This window comes from Antedon bifida, chromosome 7, assembly GCF_963402885.1.
Source record: "Antedon bifida chromosome 7, ecAntBifi1.1, whole genome shotgun sequence".
Classification (NCBI taxonomy): domain Eukaryota; kingdom Metazoa; phylum Echinodermata; class Crinoidea; order Comatulida; family Antedonidae; genus Antedon; species Antedon bifida.
This window is the reverse complement of record NC_136232.1, coordinates 25,258,303-25,281,593: the sequence shown is the minus strand read 5'-3', so window position 1 is coordinate 25,281,593 and position 23,291 is coordinate 25,258,303. Positions and strand designations below refer to the sequence as shown.

Genomic DNA, 23,291 nt, shown 5'->3' with positions numbered 1-23,291 from the left:
AAAGTGTGATGTTCCTAAATATGGTAGTGGTATGTCAAAATAAGGTAGTGATATGTGATATATATCATGTCCATATATGTGCACATCATATTTTTTTTTTCAAAGTTTGATAGTGTAGACAGAGATTTAGACTTCTTTTATATTGATTGATTTTATTCTGATTTAGCAACTTTGTTTTTCCATTTTTGCAGGTAATGTTTACAGAAGAAGATGTAAAGTTTTATCTCGCTGAATTAGCTTTGGCGTTAGATCACCTTCATAGTCTGGGGATAATATATCGCGATCTGAAACCGGAAAAGTAAGTAAAATAATATAGCGTATACGCACACACAACTAAACGTGTAACATAACAGATTCGGTAAAGAAAAACCTGAAAATTGCCACTTAAGAAAGATCCTTAAATATATATTGACTTAAGTGAAATAGTTGTTATTCAGGAATAATATCTCACTTTAGTGAGATTGGTTAGTTCATCCACAGAACATTCATCAGAAAATAATCTAATTTGTATTTATTTTATTTGTAGTATATTATTAGATAAAGATGGCCACGTCAAATTGACAGATTTCGGACTTAGTAAGGAATCAGTGGAAGACAGTAAAGCGTATTCATTTTGCGGAACAGTAGAATATATGGCCCCGGAGGTCGTCAACAGAAGGGGTCACACGACGGCTGCTGATTGGTGGTCATATGGTGTACTTATGGTGAGTTAATTAATACCTACTGTTAAATCTAAGTCCGTCAATCCCAAGTTGAAAAGTAGGTTTTTTTGGTATGTATTTTCACAAAAGGTAATGTTTAATAATAATAATAATAGTAATCTTATATAGCGCCCAATATAAGTGCTTTACACACAAAAATGATGCATAAAATATCCTAAGATAACCAAAAAAAAAGCAGAGGAACCATTTCCACCGGTCTGTTCTCAAGCACTTTGAAGCTCCCATATGAGAGCTCACCAGAACAGGAGCCTGAGTAAAAAAGGAATCTGTCTATCCTATCCTAAGTGCCTTTATAACTTGGATCTATAACCCGACCCTTGAGGAGGGGTTTTTCTGTTTAAATTCAATTTATAAAAAACATATTTTACTGACTATGGAATTTATCTAAATAATAGAAATGCAAGATTGATAAAACAAAGAAATTTAAGCGCAGTGTCTAACTTATTAAGATGCGACTTAGATTTTATGCAATAATCAATATTAATAGTAAATTTGATTGAAAGTGTGTTGGTGTCAAGTAACAGTGTCATAGTTATGAAGACTTAGTAATATTGATTATATGTAAAGTATGGAGTCGCTAGAATATCAATGAAGTGATAAGTGGATTAAATCTGTATGGCAATAAATTTATTATTAGTTTTTTAATACAATTGTCTACACAATTAGGTAATGTGATGTTCCCTAGATGTACATTATAACAGAGCCATAGTTTTGATGCAATATCAATTTTTTTCCATTTTTTTCATTATTCAACATTTTGTTCATCTGTATAAACTATTTATCTTTAAAAAAATACAGTATTATAAACCGTGTGAAATAATTGAACCTAAATAGGCCCAGGGTACCTATTTATTTGGCCATTTATTTATGCTACTTCATAGTTGTAGATTCAATATTATGTATGCATTATTTCGATTAGAAAAACTGTAACTTTATATACTGTGTATTCAAATTGCTCTCTTAGGGATGTAGTTAGAGAATTTAAAGAAGTAGGCGGGCGTTAGCAATTTATTGTTGGGTGAGAAAAATTAAATAAATCAGGACTTTAAGGTATCTGGAGATTTATTTGGGTGGGTGCTATGTTGAAATTAGGGTGAGTTGAAGCGTTTAAAGGGTGGGTGGAAGATTTTAAAGGTAGGTGTGTTCACGCCCACCACGGCCTAGCACAATATTGCATCAATGCATTAGCTGGGTATCCATTAAGTGGATATGCTGATTATAATACACATTAACATGTAATATATTTTGAGAACATTTTCAGTGTATATTTTGATCTTGACCTTGTGTTGAGTATGTTGAGTGATTAATCCTAAGCTACTGTCATTTTAAATGTTATTTGTTTTTTTTTTTAGTTTGAGATGTTAACAGGAGCATTGCCATTTCAAGGACAACACAGAAAGGAAACCATGGCAATGATTCTAAAGTAAGCCCTCTATTGTCCTTTTCCAAACACGTTTACATGGAGACGCAAAACATGCGCTAGCAATTTTACTATAACCCTCAATTACATGAACAAATCCTACATCTGGACAATAGCTCAAAAGTACTTAAATTATCCTAGGTATTGTTTAAAGATGTATTTTCCCCCTGAAAAAATAATTCTTAAACATTTTTATGTTGAATATGCCAAATAGTAATCCACTTTGACCAAAAGTTGGATCGAAAAAAAAATGTGTTTACCTAAAAAACCAATTTAAAGCAACAAATACTCAAATTGGCTGCCAGCCAATGGTTTTTGGTTAAATTTAACCATTTATTTTGCCATTTTATAAGTGAAGTGAAAATTTTTTCCAGTTTTTTTTTCTACGGAAATGATGAACTTTATTAAAACTACAAAATAATCTATTCAAAATCTGATTTTATTAATAATTTTTCATGTTTTTGGGGACAATACATCTTTAGATATACAGTATGTTACGTCACAAATTGGTTTACACAACACTCTAACCTAACTGAAACCTAAGTGTACTGAACCCAAAATTAAATCTAGATATTGTACTTGCCACAAACATAAGAAAAAAAAAAGCACAATTGTGATCATGAATAGAATATTTAAAAATATTAAATAGAATATTTTAAAATATTAAAAAGAATATTTAAAAATATTAAAAAGAATATTTAAAAATATTAAAATAATTTACTATTGTTTTATATTTTCTATGTTAGAGCAAATCTAGGAATTATTAAATAATTAAAAAGAATATTTAAAAATATTAAAAAGAATATTTAAAAATATTAAAATAATTAACAATTGTTTTATATTTTCTATTTTAGAGCCAAGCTAGGAATGCCGCAGTTTTTAAGTCCGGAGGCACAAAGTTTATTGCGACAATTATTTAAAAGGAATCCATCCAATCGTCTAGGTGCAGGTGCGGACGGGGTGGAGGACATAAAAAACCATCAATTCTTTGCTAGTATAAACTGGCCTGTAAGTATGCACTAAATCTACACTATCAAACTAGTTTGACAAAGAAAAGTGTGATGTGCCCAAATATGGTAGTGATATGACATCATCATCATTACATTTTTTTGTCACATAAAGTTTTATAGTGTAGACAGAGTTTAGATAGATTATGAGGTTTAATGGTGTTATTTATCTATATATAACACACTTGAGTATATGCCTGCCATGTGATTGGTTAATGTACTGTGTGGTATTAGTTCTACCTAACGGCACAGTGATATCTAATGGGATAATTTATGGTTCTAATTCATGTTTTGCAACATTTTTTTTTCGCATTCAAAATAAAATTGCTGGCTGGCGCATATTTATGGTAGAGAAAAATATGATATATTTACATATTACATATCAGTCTATAGATAATTTTATCTCGGCTCCCTGTTATAGAACAGTAAATCTTTTAAATCATGAAATATTCTTACCTCATAAACCTCATATTCTTATCTCATAAACATTAAATATTATTTGTATATTACAATATGCAAAATCTTGTTATAGCACATTTATATCTTTTGCTTTCTTATTTTAAATTTAATATCAATCAAATTGATCTAATTTATTTAGAAACTATTAAAAAGAGAACAACCGCCACCATTCAAGCCAGCCGTAACAAGAGCAGATGACGCATTTTATTTTGATCAGGAATTTACCTCCAGGACACCAAAAGGTATTAAGTCTGATTGATGAGTTATTTTTAAAATTAAAGTAAATTCCTGTCATTTGATTGGACGATTGTGGGTCACATGGCGTGCAATAGTACCAAAAGGTATTATAGTCTGATTGATGGCTTATTTGTTTATGATTAATCTTAGTCTTTGTTGCTTAGCAATGCTAATTGAATGCAAAAAATGATTTTGTCTTGCGTAAGTAAAGCTTTTGTCATTTTTACCCCACTTTTTTAGACTCACCCGGTGTTCCACCTAGCGCAAGCGCTCATCAGTTGTTTAAAGGTTTTAGTTTCGTAGCCCCGGATCTCATCGAGTCTATGGAGGGCGGTATAATTACAGCAGCAACGAGGAATACTTTAGAACAAGTACGTATAAAGTAATTTTCTTTACTGACTTATTTTATTATTTTATAGTTTTTACAATCTTAGACCTATGCATTACACAAAATATGTAGCATACATTTATATTAATTTATACATTATTGGAAAAATGAATTAAATAAAATCGTGATGGAAGCTAATGGTTTGATGCAGCTTTTTGTCCAATCAGAATCATTCGTATATTACAAACCTTTATGTAAACATTGCGTCAATTATCAAAATTGATTTTTGTAAACATGAATTTTTTATGAATATTTCTGTTTGCAGAAAGCAGGACTAATGCATGCAAGAGTAACCTCAATTCAAGAGGAGTATGATCTGAAACAAGTAAGTGCTTGTTATATTCTTGTGTGAGTTAAATATAATAATAAAAATATAATAATTTATTTGGAAGCTACACTTTTGAAACAGTGGCACACTTGAATGAAGGTGTGTCCAGAGTAATTAAAATAAAAGTTTAAAAAAAAAATGATTTAGTAATAAGCCTATTTACAAGGAAACTTAAACTAAATTATGTACAAAATATAAATATTTTTGTTGTTGAATATGCTATTTTAATTTTACATCATAGTTCATTCATTTTGATAAAAAATTGAATTTAAAAAAAAGAATTATTTACCAGAAAAAAACTGTAATTGAATGCAAATTCAATAAGTTTTTGGTTGAATTTAACCATGTATTTTGTCTTTTTATAAGTGAAAACATTTTTGTCAGTTTTTTCTACGGAAGTGATTAATTTTATTAAAACTACAAAATTGCCTATTAAAATCTAAATTTTTCATGTTTTTGTGGGACAATACAATGATTGTTAAGAATGGAGGTGATGGTGAGAGAAAAGACATTTCTGATATTGTGTTGTGTATTTATTTTATTTTAATACGCATCCAACAACTCAATGGATTTATTATTATTATTTACTGATTCATTTGTTGTTTTTTTTTTAAATCTTAATTTTTCATGTTTTTGTGGGACAAAATACAAGGGTTGTTGAGAATGGAGGTGATGGTGAGAGGAAAGAGATTTCTGATATTGTGTTGTGTATTTATTTTATTTTAAAACGCATCCAACAACTCAATGGATTGATTATTATTATTTACTGATTCATTTGTTTTTTTTTTTTTTAATCTTAATTTTTCATGTTTTTGTGGGACAAAATACAAGGGTTGTTGAGAATGGAGGTGATGGTGAGAGAAAAGACATTTCTGATATTGGGTTGTGTATTTATTTTATTTTAATACGCATCCAACAACTCAATGGATTTATTATTATTATTTACTGATTCATTTGTTGTTTTTTTTTAAAATCTTAATTTTTCATGTTTTTGTGGGACAAAATACAAGGGTTGTTGAGAATGGAGGTGATGGTGAGAGGAAAGAGATTTCTGATATTGTGTTGTGTATTTATTTTATTTTAAAACGCATCCAACAACTCAATGGATTGATTATTATTATTTACTGATTCATTTGTTTTTTTTTTTTTAAATCTTAATTTTTCATGTTTTTGTGGGACAAAATACAAGGGTTGTTGAGAATGGAGGTGATGGTGAGAGAAAAGACATTTCTGATATTGGGTTGTGTATTTATTTTATTTTAATACGCATCCAACAACTCAATGGATTTATTATTATTATTTACTGATTCATTTGTTTTTTTTTTTTTAAATCTTAATTTTTCATGTTTTTGTGGGACAATACAAGGGTTGTTGAGAATGGAGGTGATGGTGAGAGGAAAGACATTTCTGATATTGTGTTGTGTATTTATTTTATTTTAATACGCATCCAACAACTCAATGGATTTATTATTATTTACGGATTCATTTGTTTTTTTAATGTGTAGGATATTGGTTTGGGTTCATACTCTGTGTGTAAAAGGTGTGTTCACAAAGCAACTGGTCAAGAATATGCAGTGAAGATTGTGGAAAAAACCAAGCGAGATGTCCAGGAAGAAATAGAAATATTACTCAGATATGGACATCATCCTAATATTATCACTTTAAGAGATGTAAGAAAAGTTTTTCAAAAAAACAGTAATGCATTTAACTTATGTGTCATTTTATTATGTTTATTCAGTGAATTTTTTATTGTTTGTTTTGTTAGTTTTAAGCTCTGTCTACACTATCAACTTTATGTGACAAAAAAAATGTGATGTGCCCATATATGAACATATGATGTCATGTCACTACCATATTTGGGTATATCAATACCTCATTTGGCTACATCAAACTTTTTTGATACATAAAGTTTGATAGTGTAAGACAGAGCTTTAAACAATTTTATATGTCCATTTTGCAAAATCTTTTTTTCATATTTGATAATCAATTATTGAGTATAAGATTTATTTATAACTTTGGTTTAGGTGTACGATGACGGCAACAAAGTGTACATGGTAATGGAGTTGATGAAGGGAGGAGAATTACTAGATAAAATACTAAGACAGAAATTCTTATCTGAACGAGAGGCCTGCGACATCATGTTAACAGTAACAAAAACAGTGGACTATCTTCATCAGCAAAGGGTATGTGAATATGTTATCATTTATCACTCTGTTAAAAAAAACTGAACACAAACATTGTAAAGCTCTGTCTACACTATCAAACTTTATGTGACAAAAAATGTGATGTGCCCATATGGACATGATGACCATATTTGGACACATCACACTTTTTTGTCAAACTAGTTTGATAGTGTAGACAGAGCTTAAAGCTACACAGTCACATTTTATGTGACAAAAAAATGTGATGTGCCCATATGGACATGATGACCATATTTGGACACATCACACTTTTTTGTCAAACTAGTTTGATAGTGTAGACAGAGCTTAAAGCTACACAGTCAAATTTTATGTGACAAAAAATTTTGATGTGCCCATATATGGACATGATGATGGCATATCACTACCATATTTGGGCACATCACACTTTTTTGTCAAACTAGTTTGATGGTGTAGACAGAGCTTAAAGCTACACTATCAAATTGTATGTGACAATAAAAGTGATGTGCCCATATATGGACATGATGATGTCATATCACTACCATGCTTGGGCACATCACACTTTTTTTGTCAAACTAGTTTGATAGACAGAGCTTAAGTTATGATAATAATATGATGAATGTATTTTTATATTTATACATGACGTCTAGCATACTTGGATTGCAGCCAAATACTGAATCATGAATGAACGCTTATTATCTATTATTCAACAGGTTGTACATAGAGATCTTAAACCTAGTAACATACTGTATGCTAATGAGGATTTTAGCGCTACTAGTATTAGAATAGCTGACTTTGGATTTGCTAAACAGATGAGAGCTGAGAACGGGTTACTGATGACCCCCTGTTATACTGCCAACTTTGTTGCCCCTGAGGTATGAAACATTTTCTCAATTAATTTTATCTTTTTTTTTTCTTCAATTAAAGGAAATACAATAGAATAATTTTGTAGAAACTGGTGACATGGAGGCCAGAGGTTTGTCTCAACGGACTCTTTCTCAACTGAGTATTTGCTCTATAAAGCTCTGTCTACACTATCAAACTAGTTTGACAACATAAAGTGTGATGTGCCCGAATATGGTAGTGATATGACATCATTATGTCCATATATGGGCACATCACATTTTTGTCACATAAAATTTGATAGTGTAGATTTTTTTGTATGTTAGTCACTTTGTGATGCTGCTAAATTTGTTATTAAGTTATATCATTGTTTTCTTGTTTTAGGTTTTGAAGAGGCAGGGTTATGATGCAGCATGTGATGTGTGGAGTTTAGGGGTACTACTCTACACAATGTTAGGAGGGTAAGTAAATATGTAATTTATAAAAGTCTTTGGCTTTGTCTACACTATCAAACTTTATGTGATGTGCCCATATATGGACATGATGATATCATATCACTACCAAATTTAAGCATATCAATAACATATTTGGCCGCATCACACTTTTTTTGTTAAGCTAGTTTGATAGTATAGTGTATTTATTTAGAAATTGTAACAAGTTTGGTATTTCTTAGCAGTTCTTTTTAAAAGAGCATATGTGGTGAACCACAAACTTTATATTAAAAAAAAATATCGCCATGCAAACCTTCAAACAATATAGATTTGATAATTATGTTAAACAATTAAAACAATAAAAATATTCTATAACTTGGTTATATTTAAATTTATCAAATTTTAAGAAAAAACTGATTTTAAGTTTCAAATTTGCATACACACCCACAATGTAATGATCTATGAATGAATATTTGATCTTTTTCTTTTTTCTAGGCGGACACCTTTTGCCCACGGACCTGATGATACACCAGAGAGTATCTTGGCTCGTATTGGTGAGGGACAGTTTAACATGGATACGGGTAATTGGGATTATGTCTCCAACAATGCAAAGGTAATGCTATTACTAATATAACATACTCATTCTGAAAAAATAAACTATTTGATTTCAAAGAATGTGTAATTGAATCCAACCAGCTGATTCTTTGTGTCACAATCACACATGATACTTGTATCATAGGCCACTAATCTAACATAATACAGGTACCACATGTGATACACATGTGACACTGTATTATAGAATTTAGCTATGATACTGGACATGCCATATGTAGAGATTCAGTACAGAGAATCAGGTGGTGCAATTATGGTAATTTTCTCTTAATTTACACAAATATACTGTTTTATTTGATAGGAACTTGTACAAAAGATGCTACACGTAGACCCTTACAGGAGGCCCAGTACAGCACAAGTGCTCAAACACCGCTGGTTCCACGAACGTGAGTCAATTCCAAGCAATAAACTGACCGCGCAAGATCCAGCTACGGTCAAGGCCGCGATGGCTGCTACGTATTCCGCTTTAAACCGCGCTCCAAAGATGGAACCGCTAGAGCCCGTCACCGCATCCATGCTGGCTCAACGTCGAAAGATTAAAAAGCTTAGTTCCACTACCCTCTGAAATGATGAGATATGCAGTTGATTAGATTAAAGGTGCCGAAGAAAATATATATAGTATTGAGTCTATGTAAGTATAACAATGTATGAGTTTAGTAAGGTAAACATTAGGTTATTGGCAAAGGGTTGTTATCAGCTGAATAAAGGCAGTATATTTACAGATTTACGTTTTAAAGTATAAACATGTTATATAGTTTTGATTAAATTATACTCCTCTCGGCCTTTAAGGCATAAATCTGATAGGCATATATAGTGATGACATCATAACAGGACTGTATTTGGACATGTCATGACCATATCTTGCCTCTGATAAGCTAATATAATCATGACATCATAATGGGACCATATTTGGGCATTTCATGACCACATCTTGCCTCTGATAGGTTAATATAGTCATGACATCATAACAGGACCGTATTTGGGCATGTCATGGCCATATCTTGCCTCTGATAGGCTAATATAAGCATGACATCCAAATTAGAGGACCATATATGGGCATGTTATGTACATATCGTGCCTCCCAACACGTGTTTACCAGTAGGACATCAGATGGTTGGATATTCCATTGTGACTGCTTATTAACTACCATGTATCTATTTGTAATACTACGCCACGATAGACGCCACTTGGCAAACTATTTTTATTGATAATATATACACATTTTTATTATTAAAATCATTATTATATAAACAAAAAAAAACCAATTTAGACATACATACGCATTCTATTTCATTTATACTTCTGTTGTTTGTTGGATTTTATAAATTTGGATTTCCACTATATTAAAAAAAATCAGAAATATTATTCAATCTATTTTCTAGTATTTATAATAACGTATTCTTGTCCGTGTTTTACCTAGCAATAGATAACGAGTATTTAAAACTTTTTGTTTGTATACATTTGAAATTCGCGTATAAATTTGTATTTTTCGATATATTATCCATTTAACAAAAATTGCATATTATATAATCAATTTCTGCACAAATTTTTTATTATTCTCTTTAAACACCGAGTATGCATCATGTTTTTATTATATGGTATATTGGAAATAATAATTTAAACGTGTGCATTTCTAATCCCACAATAGACACAGTGCAGACCTGTACTTTTAATAACAAATATTTAAATATGATATAGTAAGCTTAAATAGTGCAAAATAAATAATATTTTTCCTTTTTATTCCATAAAATTACTTTCCCTTGTAAAATAGTTGAAATACATATTACAACTCCTTCCATTTATCTTGGTTCCAATTTCAAATTTATTGTCATACTCTAAAGTTGCGGAATTTGAAATAATGGAACGGTCCGACCCAAATGTATTCCTTATTAAATTTAAAGGGGACTGTATCAGTCTCTTTATTTCTTGTCGTATGCTGCCAACTCAGGGTGATGTGTTACAAATAAAGTCTTCCTTTAACAAGTGTCAAATACTGTACGTGGTTTGAATATATTACAATGTTAAAGTTAAACAATATAACAAACAAAAAAACAATGATTGTGTATTAGAACAGTTCTCCCTATCTGTTACTACTTCATATCATTTCATTTTCTAAAGCTCTGTCTACACTATCAAACAAGTTTTACAAAAAAAGTGCCCAAATATGGTAGTGATCTGACCAAATATGGTAGTGATATGACATCATATCCGATCCGATCACATTTTTTTGTCACATTAAATTTGATAGTGTGGACAAGGCTTTATACAACATAAGAATTGTACCTGTTTGTTTTGGAATATATACAGTACAGTAGTAGATTTAATTATGATGTTTATTCAATGAGTTGTACCCATGTATTGACAGTTATGCAAATCAGGTTTGATACTTTGAATATATTAAAACTGTTACTGGCCCATATTTGGTCATGTCAGCCATAGATATGTAGTATGTGTTGTTAATTTATTCGTATACTTAAGTTAAACAAAACTAAGGTTGTTTTTAAGGCGTTTATTACACAAAATTATATTTTGTTACTTTAATTAGGATAACAGGTTGAGCAAGTTAGGCCATTCGATACACATATGTTTGGATTTGCTGCCAGAACAATAACCATTAAATCATATACAAATCTTGCAATATATGTAATCAAAAGGTGTAAAATGAACGACAATTGGCCTAGGGAGAGCTCTTGTTACAAACATAAGTGTAGGTTATTGTCTTTTATTAGGGTCATAGGTCATATATGGGCTGGCTTAATCTACACTCATGTATATATGGGTGTGGTTATAAATGTGTATAGTAAATCGGTGTGATCTTAATAGGGTGGGGCCATTTATTGGTGTGGGGAAATTTTGGTGGGATTTATAATTTACAGTAACAGGCCAGTACATCTATTTCATGTTTCACACATTTTTTTTGTTTTTGTTTAGAAGTACAATGTATGCATTCCAAAGAAGGACAGCACAATCGGAAAATGTTAGATTATTTAAATTCTTTGTTATAAACAAAAGAAAATATTTTATTATATTACAATTTACAGTATACATTTTCCCAACAAAAACAATGATATACATAATTTGGGTTACTTTTTGTAGGATACTATACTTTACTTGCTATCCTTAAATTCATTCTAGATAAAACATGCTTTTGAGACAGACAAACAGACAGACTGTAAATAAACAAATTATTTCGTTTATTAAATGTTTCTATTTTGTACAAGTGTGAGCCTGTGAGAATATGTGTGGAAGATTAAGGGAACCATCAAATTTAATAGAAAATTGATAGTAACATGGTTGATTTTATAATTAGTGATATTAATTATGTAGGAAAATATATACAATAATGTTAATTTTTAATGTTAATTTTGAGATTTGTTTGCTTAAACTTGTTGGAACAACAGCGGGTCCTCACTCTGGAGACGGACATCTTTCTTGTACATTACTACTACAGCTTATCTCTTAGTTTTGTAACCAAATTATATTAGGAACTTTTTTGAATTATATTTTAAATTGTTAAATATTTTAATTTTTGTATTAGCAAGTGGGGTCCCGCCGCTGATACGCTTGAACGACTTATATATTCAGCCTGCCAGTAGTAAATTTGCAATGGTATTGTTAGCTTGTTGGTTGCAACTTATTCTTAATACTTCATCACAGTCGATCGTAGGCCTATTTAATATCACTCATGCTTTGTTTATATTGTTTGATATGATATCATGGCAAGTTTAGATTGGATCCTCCTAATGTAGTAATAAGCTAGATGGAGTTTTGCGTATGTATGTTTTTGAATACTCCATTACGTGTGTATCATATTAACCTTCAAATTCTATTTTGTCACATTTTGTATACAATTTCTCTAAAGAGAACTTTTTGAAAAAAAAAAAGAAAATATGTCTTTAGCTGTTAGATATTAAGCGAATATCACTGATATGTATATAGTGCCAAGTCCATTAGGCAAGAGCTACACTTAATAGAGAGAAGTTTAAAGAAAAGAATTAAACACTCTTTTGGCCTGAATTCTACTTGTATTTGTCTTTATTCAAAGTGAAGCTTTCGATTTGCTACGACCAACCTTTTCCGTTTTTCCATTTCGTAAGCATCATATGTATTTTGATACAAATCTGTCATGTGAAGTCAGGTGGCCTTTGTACGCATTAAATAATTAAAGATGTATTGTCCCCCAAAAACATGAACAATTATGATTAATAAAATAAGACTTTTAATAGGCCATTTTGCAGTTTTAATAAAGTTATTCACTTCTGTAGAAAAAATATATATAATTTTTTCACTTATAAAGTGACAAAATAAACGGTTCATTTTAACCAAAAATTCATTGTCTGACAGACAATTTAAACATTTTTTCCTTTAATTTACATTTTTTCAGGTAAATAATTTTTTTTCGATCCATTTTTTGGTCAAAGGGAATAACTTTTATGTGAGATTAAAATGAAATATTCAACAACAATTTTTTAAACACTATTTTTCAGTGTAAAATAGTAATGCGCCCTCTATTTAGTAGTTATGACGTGTCGTCCTTGTCAGTTTTCAATATGGCTGCCTCCGTCGCACGTTTTGTGTACCTTGTTCTCCTTCAACTTGCGGCTTCAGTTATCGCTGAAGAAGCTTGCAATGTTTATGGTGATGGACATGTATATCCTGGGGAGTCACAGAAAAGCATAAAACATGCAGTTCACTGGAGTAAAGCTCAAAGTAAGTCAATTGTTTCCTAAGCCGCGCGTGTGCAGGAGGCTGTCGGAGTATCGAGGATTTTTCCCAGGTACGCAACGGAACGGATTAGCTGCTCCATCCAGCGATATTGAATGCCTACTTATCAGTCTAGGCCTAACATTGACCTTGGACTTGATCGGCTTTTTTTATTAGTCTGCACAATGCTCATACATTAGAATGTAGGCCGCAGTCTGTGTTCAAACATTTTTTTTTTCAGAATTTACACACATAAACTGTGTTCTGTATTACTAATTTTCTAGAAACCTTCAATTAACTAATTTTGAGCAATGTATGTCAACATGAATTTCCTTTTTGGACAAATAAAATAAACTATGAACTATATGTTGTTATTGTTAATTTTATGTAATACAGCATGCTCTTTTATTGCTATTACGTTATAATTTGTATTGTGTTTTCATGTAAATATCGCTATAAATAGAATATATACCGGTAAATGTAACTAGGTCTACCACCAACACAAATGTAAATTTATAAAGTAGGTCTTTAAATCATTTTAACCTCAATTTTCTTTTTTAGTTTCTAAGCCAGCTCCATACTTTGAAGGTACTGCTGTGATTAATGGTGAATTTAAAGAACTCAAGTTGACCGATTTTAGTGGCAAATATTTGGTTCTTTTATTCTATCCATTGGATTTGTGAGTTATTTACTTTGTTAGATTAAAATACTTGTAAATACATACTGACTACTGTACATAAAAGCATATTAATAGTCTCTCAAATGTATTGCAAACAATATAATTACTAATAATAAACTAAGTAAAGCAATTTTATTTCAGATTTAATAATATTGGTTTTAATTTTCCTTTTGCAGTACATTTGTATGTCCAACAGAAATCATTGCATTTAGTGATCGTATCAGCGACTTTAAAGAAATTAATACAGAAGTTATTGCAATATCAGTCGATTCACCTTTCACTCATCTCGCATGGTAAGTAGAGATAGTTTTCGGCAAAATTGAATAACTTCTTAGTGGTGGCTTGGTGGTTATGATGCTTGGCTACCAATCCAAGGTTCCTGGGTTCAAATCCTGTCATATGTCAGGATTTTTTCTAATGACAAATTACAACTCCACTCCTAAAGTACAGGATTGCCTGTATATAAAAAAAAATGGACTATTCAAGATGTTTGGATGGACAGTACATCTTTAAACATTGAATTTAAAAGTCTAAAGCTCTGTCTACACTATCAAACATTATGTGACAAAAAATGTGGCCATATATAGACATGATGATGTCATATCACTACCATATTTGACTATATCACTACCATATTTGGGCACATCACACTGATTTGATAGTGTAGACAGAGCTTTAGAAATAAATCAACTAATATGATATGATTATATTTATTGCAGGATCAATACCGATAGGAAACAGGGAGGTCTTGGTAAAATGCAAATTCCACTTTTATCTGATCTAACTCATCAGATGTCCAAGGATTATGGTGTTTATCTGGAGGACTTAGGACATACATTGAGGTAAATTTAATATGTTTCTATCTCTTAAACATTTGAAGCTCTGTCTACACTATCAAACTAGTTTGACAAAAAAAGTATGATGTGCCCAAATATGGTAGTGATATAGCCAAATATGGTAGTGATATAGCCAAATATGGTAGTGATATGACGTCATCGTCATCATATGGTCACATATTTTTGTCGCATAAAGTTTGATAGTGTAGACAGCTTTAAACTTTAAAAAAGAAGTACACTCTCCATTGCCTTTAATATTTCTTCCTAAATATACCATAATTTCATTTTTTTTTTTCTACATTCTATTTATAGAGGCCTATTTATAATTGATGAGGAGGGAGTCCTTCGTCAAATCACCATGAACGATTTACCCGTTGGCCGTTCAGTAGAAGAAACCATTCGTCTTGTACAAGCATTCCAATACACAGATAAACATGGTGAGGTGTGCCCAGCAGGATGGAAGCCCGGAAGTGACACGGTAAATTTCATTTACTTGTTTTCTGGTCTTGTTTGTTAATTCAATTTATTCCAGATTTTACAATACAAACAATAAAGACATACATCACAAATGCTAAACCCGGGGAACTATAACTATAAGCAACTGATTTACCATATGATGATTGATATGTCACAACCAAATGAAATTTCCTTTGGATGATAAAATTGATTGAAAATCTAAGTCTGCCTTTAACCAGCTTAAACCCTCTAGTTTGTACAGCATTGTAGATTGCCTATTCTCCTTGCAAATTGTAAAAAAGGCACTTTATATGATAAATAAAGTAAATTTGTGTTTATTTTTATTTTTTTAGATCATTCCAAACCCAGTTGATAAGCTGAATTACTTTAAAAAGCAGAACGGCAAGAAATAATCTCAAAGAAGATTAAAATGTTGTTTTTTAATTATCTTCTTCTTTCTTATTTTTTTAGCAACTTTACTTCCTATTTCTTATTGCACCAACCCTCTGTTTGGACACATGGTTGTTGTTAGTCTTATTTATGACATTTTCCAAATTCAACATTTAGTATAGTATTGGACAAGATGACAAATAGTCCAATTTTATTTATTAATTTAAGCATTGTTTTTTCCTGTTAGTTGTTTCCTGATAGTATAACACGATAAAACATCTATGCACATGAGAATAAAGCTGTGACTGTTATGAATATTCATGATATCTTATTACCATATGTATTATTATCTTATCAATATTCATATAGAAAATTGAATCTATCTATGAAACTATCTATAGTTGAATATGACGAATTTCGTTTATTTGCTTATCATCTTTCTTCAAGGGCTATGTTACTTATTTATTTTGCATTCCTGATGGACCAATAAATTCAATTAGAACATTTACACAAGTTGTTATATTATTTTATTGTGTGTGTTGTTTATAATTTGTATCTTTACATCTCATCACCACTAATCATAATTATTGATTACTTTTTAATAAAAAAGATTTTTATAGAAGATTAATGTAAGTCTAAAGCTCTGTCTACACTATCAAACTAGTGTGCCCAAGTATGGTAGTGATATGACATCATCATATCCATATATGGGCACATCACATTTTTTTGTCATAAAGTTTGATAGTGTAGACAGAGCTTTACACATTGAAAGTCACATGACAGAGAAAAAGAAAATGTATATATAATTCAAGTAATTGTCTATAAACAAATAATAGTAATGCCACAAAAAAAAACACATTTTAAAAACTTGTTTTGCTCCATGCTATATGAACTGCATGGGGTTTCCAATTATGACGTCATTATACCTTGGTTGCCATATCGATTACGTAAACAAACAAGGAATACCGCCCATTTGTTTAGAGACGTGTGTATCGCGCTCGAGTTGAGCAGCAGCTAGAGGGCTAGCCTAGCTTTTTACGGGTAGAAATGGCTTGGAAACATTTGAAACTAATGTTTACTAACTCATGAATATTCCGCAACTTATAATCGTAATTATTTAAAAGAGGTTCTGGTAGGTTATTGTATACATATGAACTGAAATATGATAAAAACCAGTGCGTTTAGTTGATGTTTTTAGTTAGCCTACCTAGGCCTAGGCCTAGATAGAAGGCCTAGCCTACTACTACTAGGCATGTCTAGCGCAGCCTCAGAAGTTGTAGTCGGCGGCAGTGTAGGCGCCACAGTGCATTGTTCTGGATGGCGTTTGTCGGTATGAAATTTGTAGCTGCTACATGCAGTACACTACAAGTGTACTTACTGTACCAATATCGTGTTTAAGACATCATCATCTTACTTGTCACTAAAAAGTTAATGCAAATTAAGATTGATAATAATAATTATTAATATTTTTATAATAATTTTTTAGACAAAAGATAATATACAAATATGGAACTAGAATCTCCTTCATTTGAGTTTGGACACAATTCTCCCTTAGGGATGGATTACGGAAACTCTCACCAATTAGTAAATCAAGATTGGCGGATGTCGGATGAAGAACAAGACGGCCCTTCATCAGGAGACAATGTTGCTATTGATGAACAAGGAAAATATGACATTGAGGAATCGGACAATGACCAACAGCTGACCGATGAGGAATTGCAGATTCTTGCAGAACAGATAGCTGTTGAAAGAGAATTACAGCAGATGAAGGAGGAGGGTTATCTACCGGTGGATGATCCACCAGAATATAACGTTAGAGATCGTATTGCTCAACTAAATGCAGAACTCGCCGCTGAAGGAACTATAGTTGACAATCGAAGACAGAGTGTTCAGTTTCGTGAAGACCCCGTCTCCGATGTATTTCCGGTAATTTATTACGAAGATGATGTGGATGCAGAAGACGAGCAAGAGGTCAACAACGAGGAGGATTTAGCTGATGAAGAAGTCGCAAAATTAACGCTTGATGATCCTCAGCCTGGCATTGAACGTCAGACTTTTATACAAAGGGAACAAATGCCAAAAAAATCTCTTGCCTTCGCAGAGACTAAGGAAGAAACGACATTGAATGATGATGTCCTTGATTCACTAGATGATGAAGAGAAGGTTGTGGTTGAAAGAGAAGGAAAGTTTGAAGTTGTTGATGCTTCTGACTTGTCCACAGAAGAAAGACATTTAATGGGGTTAGACCCAGTAAAAACAGAATCAGCAACTACTACTTTACCAAACATTAACAACTCCGGTTCACACTCTAGTCATGACCTACGACCTTCAAAACAGAGGCCGTCAACTGCGACATACTCTGGGAATGAAAAACGTAACAATCCGCCAACTCGTCGTATCCAATCAGCTCGTCCTGTGAATAAAAAAACTTCTTATCAACCAATAACGGTAAAGAAAGTGGATCCGTTTCGAGATGGCACAATTTCAGATTTCGGAAATCAAAAGAGTCGTTATGGACAGACAAACGAACAGAAAGAATATCACAGGAAAATGGCGCGGTTGAGAAGAGATCAATTACGTGAAGAAACGCAAAAAAAGGAGGAGGAAGAAAGAAGGTTAAAAAGTGATAGTGAACAAGCCTTTCATGCTTGGATGCAGCAAAAACAAGAAGATACACGTGTGAAAAAAAAAAGAGAAAAAGAAAAGAAAAAAGCCGATAGTGAAACTGATCCAAATAAAGTAAGTTTTATTTTAATTTTAATTGTAGTCAACTTTAAAAACACAGAACTTTATCATTTATCAGTAATTCTCCAATCAAATGAATTTCCATTTTGAAGTGGATCAATAAATTGTCTTGAATCTTGAATGAACATTCTTTCCAGTAGGTTAAAGCATCAATGCACCAGCTGCTTACCACTAAATTAGAAATCTTCCATGCTTATACCATGATGCTTGAGGATTGACCATAACTTGATTTTTGTCCCCATAAGACTTGACCTTCCTGAAGAGACTCTGCCAGATCATAGTAACGGAAATATCTAGATTTTTTCCTTGTATCTTAATTAATATTATAATAAATTGCTTATGTATTTATAGCCTGACCCAGACGATGTTTTTAAAAGTTGGCTACAAGGAAAAAAACGTCAATCAAATCTAGAGAAAAGGTTTCACAAGCAGTTTGAGGAAGAAAATAAACAAGGCCAGCAACAAAGAAGTCGTGAAGAATGTGAAAAAACTTATAAAGCGTAAGTGCTGTACTTAAGTTCATTCTAGTGAAATAATTCCACTTAGTTTTGGATGTAAAAATGCTTACCTAGTTTGGTACAGTACATTTAAAACGGTATCAGAACTCCATAATAAAAGAAGAAAGAATAATGAAAGAAACATTAATAGCAACCCCACTTTTTCCAGAAAAGGGGCTATGTAAAATACATAGCATCATTGTCTACGGCAATACTGCGTTGAAACACCGGTTCTCGTCAGATCACCGAAGTTAAGCAACGTTGGGCCCGGTTGCGTTCTGGATGGGAGACCGTTCAGAAATCGCGGCGGGTGCTGTATATACTGGAGAGTGATGGTGTAAGGGTAATATCGGACTAGCATGTGATAGGCATGTGTTCGAGGTTATCTGTACCATACTAATTGCATCCTTAGGCAAGATGCTTTACTCTCATTGCCTCATCCTTCGGATGGGATGTAAAGCCGTTGGTCCCGTGTACTTAACAGTGCACGTTAAAGAACTTGGTACACTATTCGAAAAGAGTAGGGGATCGTCTCCCGGTGTGCTGATATGGTAGGCGCTGCACTGCTGGCTGCCGTGGGTCCGTGGAGGGCCTAATCCGAATTTCCTCAGTTTCCAGTTAAGCTTGAGGACAAATATATATAAAAATAAAAAATAAATCAGTTATAATGCTTTTATACAGTATATATTAGTATAAATCCAATTTTAAATCTGCATACAGTTCTGTTACGATCTCATTATATCTTGTCAGTGCATCTCATATTTTACAATCTTCTTCTGTTTCTTTCAGATGGGTCCGTTCCAAAAACCATCAATTACGTGAACAACAGTCCCTCAGCCGAGCGCACGCACTCACATCTAAACACCAAATACAGCGGTCAAGGAAATCTCGGACATTGGCAAAAGCACTTCAAGTTGCTCAAACCTATAGATACACAGATTACTATGGCTATAGATTCTAAACAATCAGGAGCTAAATGGTCAAATCAGGAATATTATTCATATTTTGACTCCCTAAGTTCATTATTAACTGAGTACTTAAGTTAATGTTCAAAAAGTGAATTAATTTCCATCTTGTACATGACATCATTGTACGCATCATCATGGTCATAGGTTATTAGCCAAAAAAGCAGAGGGTACTTAAAAAATAGACCTCATTTCTCAGTCTGGTAGAATTACACAGTTTTTATGTGATTTCATTATAAATAGGTGCAAATTAATTAGTTAATTAACTACTAATTTATATAAAAATTAGGTTTGACCTTAAATGGTGTTAATTATACGTTTTAATGCGTTCTCTAAATGGTTATTTGAAAATTGACCTGGTGATAGTATCTAGCTAGTCTATCCCAATTTATGCTAAGAGCTCCCACAATAGTAGTAAGCAATCTATGTTTCATTTATTTTGCCAAAAATGTGTTTTATTGAAGAATTATTTCAATAAATGTATGTATGTTTAAATATTTCGATTAAAATGTTTTGCTTTGTATATAAATCATAAATAGAAAAAAAATTGTAGAGATAAATTTGGAACATGTCTATATCAAGCAAAGCCATTAGCTTAGCTCATTTGCATAGGTCATTAGCATAGCTCATTTGCATAGGTCATTTGCATAGCTCAACAAAATTTCAATTTATTACTTATCAATATTTAAAAAAATTATAATTAATGATGTATGCATTTTTTCAAATGTTTTTTTTTCTGTTTTAAATAATATATAATACTTTGTTAATTTTGCAGGTAACTGATTGTTTATTTATGTTTTTAAAAGCTCTTTCAATTAATTATAGTGATGACAATTTTTGAAACAAAATATTGCATTTCTTCAAATTTGTAAGTTATGCTGTCTACGTGTTGCCAGTACTTAAAAATTTATCAGTATTCTGTCCAATGTAATTTATGTTGATATCAAATTCCATAATGTAAAATAATTATATTAATATAAAATTGTGTAAAATTTATATGAAATGAGCAGATTGGAGTTTACTGACGACACTACACTATAGACAATGTATACAGTATTAGAAATAAATGTAGACTTATTTCATACTGTACTATTTGTACTGTACTATATGCACTCTGCTATTTGTACTGTACTATTTGCACTGTGCTATTTGCACTGTACTATTTGCACTGTACTATTATTTAAGGTACTAACAATGCTGACAGTAAAATTAACACAGTGGAGATTTTGTAAAATATTGTAGAATAAAGTTGTACAGAACTAGTTAAGCAAAGCATAGTGTTTTGAGTGACTTCAGTTTATTTTTGTATGTATAGAATAATAGATGTTTTTATTTTACCTACATTTGTTGAGAGAATGGAAAAAAATGAAACACAAATACATCTAAAAAAGATACTATGATGATATAAAATTAGGTAGAAAATTTATTTTAAAAATTCCTGATTTGGTTGAAAAAAAAATTGTTTTGATGTGACTTTCAGATTTCAAGTTAGCTTGATTTTGTCAGGTAAGATTCGTCCAAAGTATTCAATATTACAAGATCATATTTTCAAAGGGGTAGAATTTACACAATTTTTGATGTGATTTCAATAAATAGGTGCCAATCAAATAGATGTTTTTTATTCATAACCTACTAATAGTTTTAGACCTTATTCAATGCATTGCTGTATTTTGTATGATTAATCAACAATTTCCTTGGTGATAACCTGCTTTCTATCCCAATGTATGTTAAAATAAAGGCTGCAAGTGGTAAGCAATCTGTGTTTTCCATTATTTTATTATTCGTTTGAGGTTTATTTATATAATTTTACATATTTGTATTAAAATAAAATATGCGACTGCTGCATGCATGCTATGAACACAGCAAGTTCTGTAGTTGACCTCGATTTGGATAAAATTGAGAAATTTACTGGCAACGATCTACGGGAACGCCATGTTTACAAATCCACATTGATGATTCCAGTCGTCAGCTTCCGTAAAATCTTGCAGAAAGTGTTAATTTTGATTTGTGAAAATGGTATGTATAACGAATTTTTAAATTATTTGTTGCACTGAAATTACTTATATATTTAATCAAAAAATTGGATGCACTTGATTTCCGGAAGGCCTCCTACACTCTGACTTTAAATGCAGCCGGTTGAGCAACACACCCGGTCGCCTAGCTAGGCCTTGATCACATGATTTTGTAGGCAGCCGTTCCACGGTAAATGAACAGCTCTGTCCCTAGTCTATATATGTTTGTGTTCGGTAGAGAGGGCCTAGCTATTTAATACGGCAGAATAAAGGAAAACCGTTTAAATATTTGTCTTGTTTAGCAATCATTGATTGATGTGTGCCGGTATTGTTTAATAATAATAATATTTAAAGATTTATATTCCTAGTCTAGTTTTATTTCCCCAATTATTTTTACCCCTTTTTAGGCATCGCCTAGAGGCCATCCATACATCATGGAGTTATCTATTTTTTTATCTCCATGGCTATGCATATAGGCCTAGGCCTAGACTAGATTGTAGACTAGAGGCTAGCCTAGGCTATTGTAGTTTGAAATACTGAGAGCATTACTAAGACCATTTAAAAAGTTGTTTTTATAGGACTGAAAAAATACATTGCTTTGAATCAAAATGACGTTCATTCAATTTTAATTAATTAATTAATATTTTTTTTTTTCAGAGTTTTCTTTTTGGAGGTGGAGCGGAGATTGATATTCTCCTGGATGACGCTGCTTCACGTAAGCAAGCGGAAATCAAAACCGAAGATGGCAAAAAAGAAAAGTTGTACCTCTTCTATGATGGTGAATCAATCTCAGGCAAGGTGAGTACAGCATGTCAAGGGTTATCTAAAGTACTTCAGAACGTCTGTAATTACTACGCAAATTTGGCCCAATTACGGATGTATGGAAATGCTAGTAAAATACCATACTAATACCCCTTTCACACCAAAACTCCGAAGACACTCCAGGGTTTATGACCATTTTAGTTTTGTACTACAGAAAGTCTGTAATTACTAAGAAAATTTGGCCCGATTACGGACGTATGGAAATGCTAGGAAAATACCATACTAAAGTTGATTTTCCACTAGGCGAATTTGTCCGTTTATACGCATACGTAGAGAGGGATTTGGAAGATGAAAACATGAATACGCATGTGTATAAATAACCTGACGCTTTTGATTCGCGCAAACAAATTCTCCTAGTGAAAAATCGGCTTAATACCCCTTTCACACCCAAAATTCTGGAGTGATCTCCGGAGACACCCCGTGGTTTATGACCATTTTGGTTTTGTTTTGAACTCCGGAGTTGCTTGATATTACCTTTCACACCAAAACACTGGGGTGTCACCTTTGCTTTTGATGTGAAAGGGGTATAACTAAGTAAATTATATGTGGCATAATAAAAAAGTCTGGGAAATCCTTGGA

General features: G+C 32.0%; 4 protein-coding genes across 5 annotated transcripts in view; all 4 read left to right on the top strand.

Annotated features, from left to right (window-relative positions):
- Positions 1-12,623, top strand: part of LOC144848757 (ribosomal protein S6 kinase alpha-3-like) — a 30,946-nt gene extending 18,323 nt beyond the window's left edge. Inside the window, exons 7-19 of the mRNA XM_078705657.1 lie at positions 192-298; positions 527-704; positions 2,075-2,145; positions 2,997-3,150; positions 3,748-3,850; positions 4,086-4,216; positions 4,499-4,558; positions 6,067-6,231; positions 6,586-6,744; positions 7,434-7,595; positions 7,948-8,024; positions 8,490-8,607; positions 8,908-12,623. Coding sequence (XP_078561783.1) covers positions 192-298; positions 527-704; positions 2,075-2,145; positions 2,997-3,150; positions 3,748-3,850; positions 4,086-4,216; positions 4,499-4,558; positions 6,067-6,231; positions 6,586-6,744; positions 7,434-7,595; positions 7,948-8,024; positions 8,490-8,607; positions 8,908-9,171 — 1,749 coding nt within the window. The 3' untranslated portion in view covers positions 9,172-12,623. The remainder of the gene's footprint in view (positions 1-191; positions 299-526; positions 705-2,074; positions 2,146-2,996; positions 3,151-3,747; positions 3,851-4,085; positions 4,217-4,498; positions 4,559-6,066; positions 6,232-6,585; positions 6,745-7,433; positions 7,596-7,947; positions 8,025-8,489; positions 8,608-8,907) is intronic.
- A 529-nt stretch (positions 12,624-13,152) lies between these two features.
- Positions 13,153-16,178, top strand: LOC144849141 (peroxiredoxin-4-like). The gene is made up of 6 exons (XM_078706158.1): positions 13,153-13,316; positions 13,872-13,989; positions 14,166-14,282; positions 14,709-14,831; positions 15,138-15,303; positions 15,635-16,178. The coding sequence occupies exons 1-6, from the start codon at positions 13,157-13,159 to the stop codon at positions 15,692-15,694; spliced, it is 744 nt and encodes a 247-aa protein (XP_078562284.1). The 5' UTR covers positions 13,153-13,156; the 3' UTR covers positions 15,695-16,178.
- A 494-nt stretch (positions 16,179-16,672) lies between these two features.
- On the top strand, positions 16,673-21,650 carry LOC144847908 (uncharacterized). Of its 2 annotated transcripts, none has more exons than XM_078704488.1 (4): positions 16,673-16,803; positions 17,227-18,410; positions 18,768-18,916; positions 19,703-21,650. In XM_078704488.1, the coding sequence occupies exons 2-4, from the start codon at positions 17,229-17,231 to the stop codon at positions 19,872-19,874; spliced, it is 1,503 nt and encodes a 500-aa protein (XP_078560614.1). In that variant the 5' UTR covers positions 16,673-16,803; positions 17,227-17,228; the 3' UTR covers positions 19,875-21,650. The 2 variants fall into 2 exon arrangements, with proteins under 2 accessions (XP_078560614.1, XP_078560613.1); XM_078704487.1 differs by having other exon boundaries at positions 17,158-18,410.
- Positions 21,651-21,772: 122 nt separating this feature from the next.
- The window catches only part of LOC144848795 (vacuolar protein sorting-associated protein 26B-like), a 79,693-nt gene continuing 78,174 nt past the window's right edge, over positions 21,773-23,291 (top strand). Inside the window, exons 1-2 of the mRNA XM_078705727.1 lie at positions 21,773-21,894; positions 22,548-22,688. Of these exons, the coding sequence (XP_078561853.1) occupies positions 21,892-21,894; positions 22,548-22,688 (144 nt within the window). The 5' untranslated portion in view covers positions 21,773-21,891. The remainder of the gene's footprint in view (positions 21,895-22,547; positions 22,689-23,291) is intronic.

Excerpts from the sequence above, each read along its gene's own strand:
- LOC144849141 (XM_078706158.1), top strand. The coding sequence starts at position 13,157 with ATGGCTGCCTCCGTCGCACGTTTTGTGTACCTTGTTCTCCTTCAACTT. Across the intron at positions 13,317-13,871 it reads TCACTGGAGTAAAGCTCAAA|TTTCTAAGCCAGCTCCATAC; the intron begins GTAAGTCAATTG and ends TTTCTTTTTTAG. Across the intron at positions 14,283-14,708 it reads CCTTTCACTCATCTCGCATG|GATCAATACCGATAGGAAAC; the intron begins GTAAGTAGAGAT and ends TATTTATTGCAG.
- LOC144847908 (XM_078704487.1), top strand. The coding sequence starts at position 17,178 with ATGGAACTAGAATCTCCTTCATTTGAGTTTGGACACAATTCTCCCTTA. Across the intron at positions 18,411-18,767 it reads GTGAAACTGATCCAAATAAA|CCTGACCCAGACGATGTTTT; the intron begins GTAAGTTTTATT and ends ATGTATTTATAG. Across the intron at positions 18,917-19,702 it reads TGTGAAAAAACTTATAAAGC|ATGGGTCCGTTCCAAAAACC; the intron begins GTAAGTGCTGTA and ends TGTTTCTTTCAG.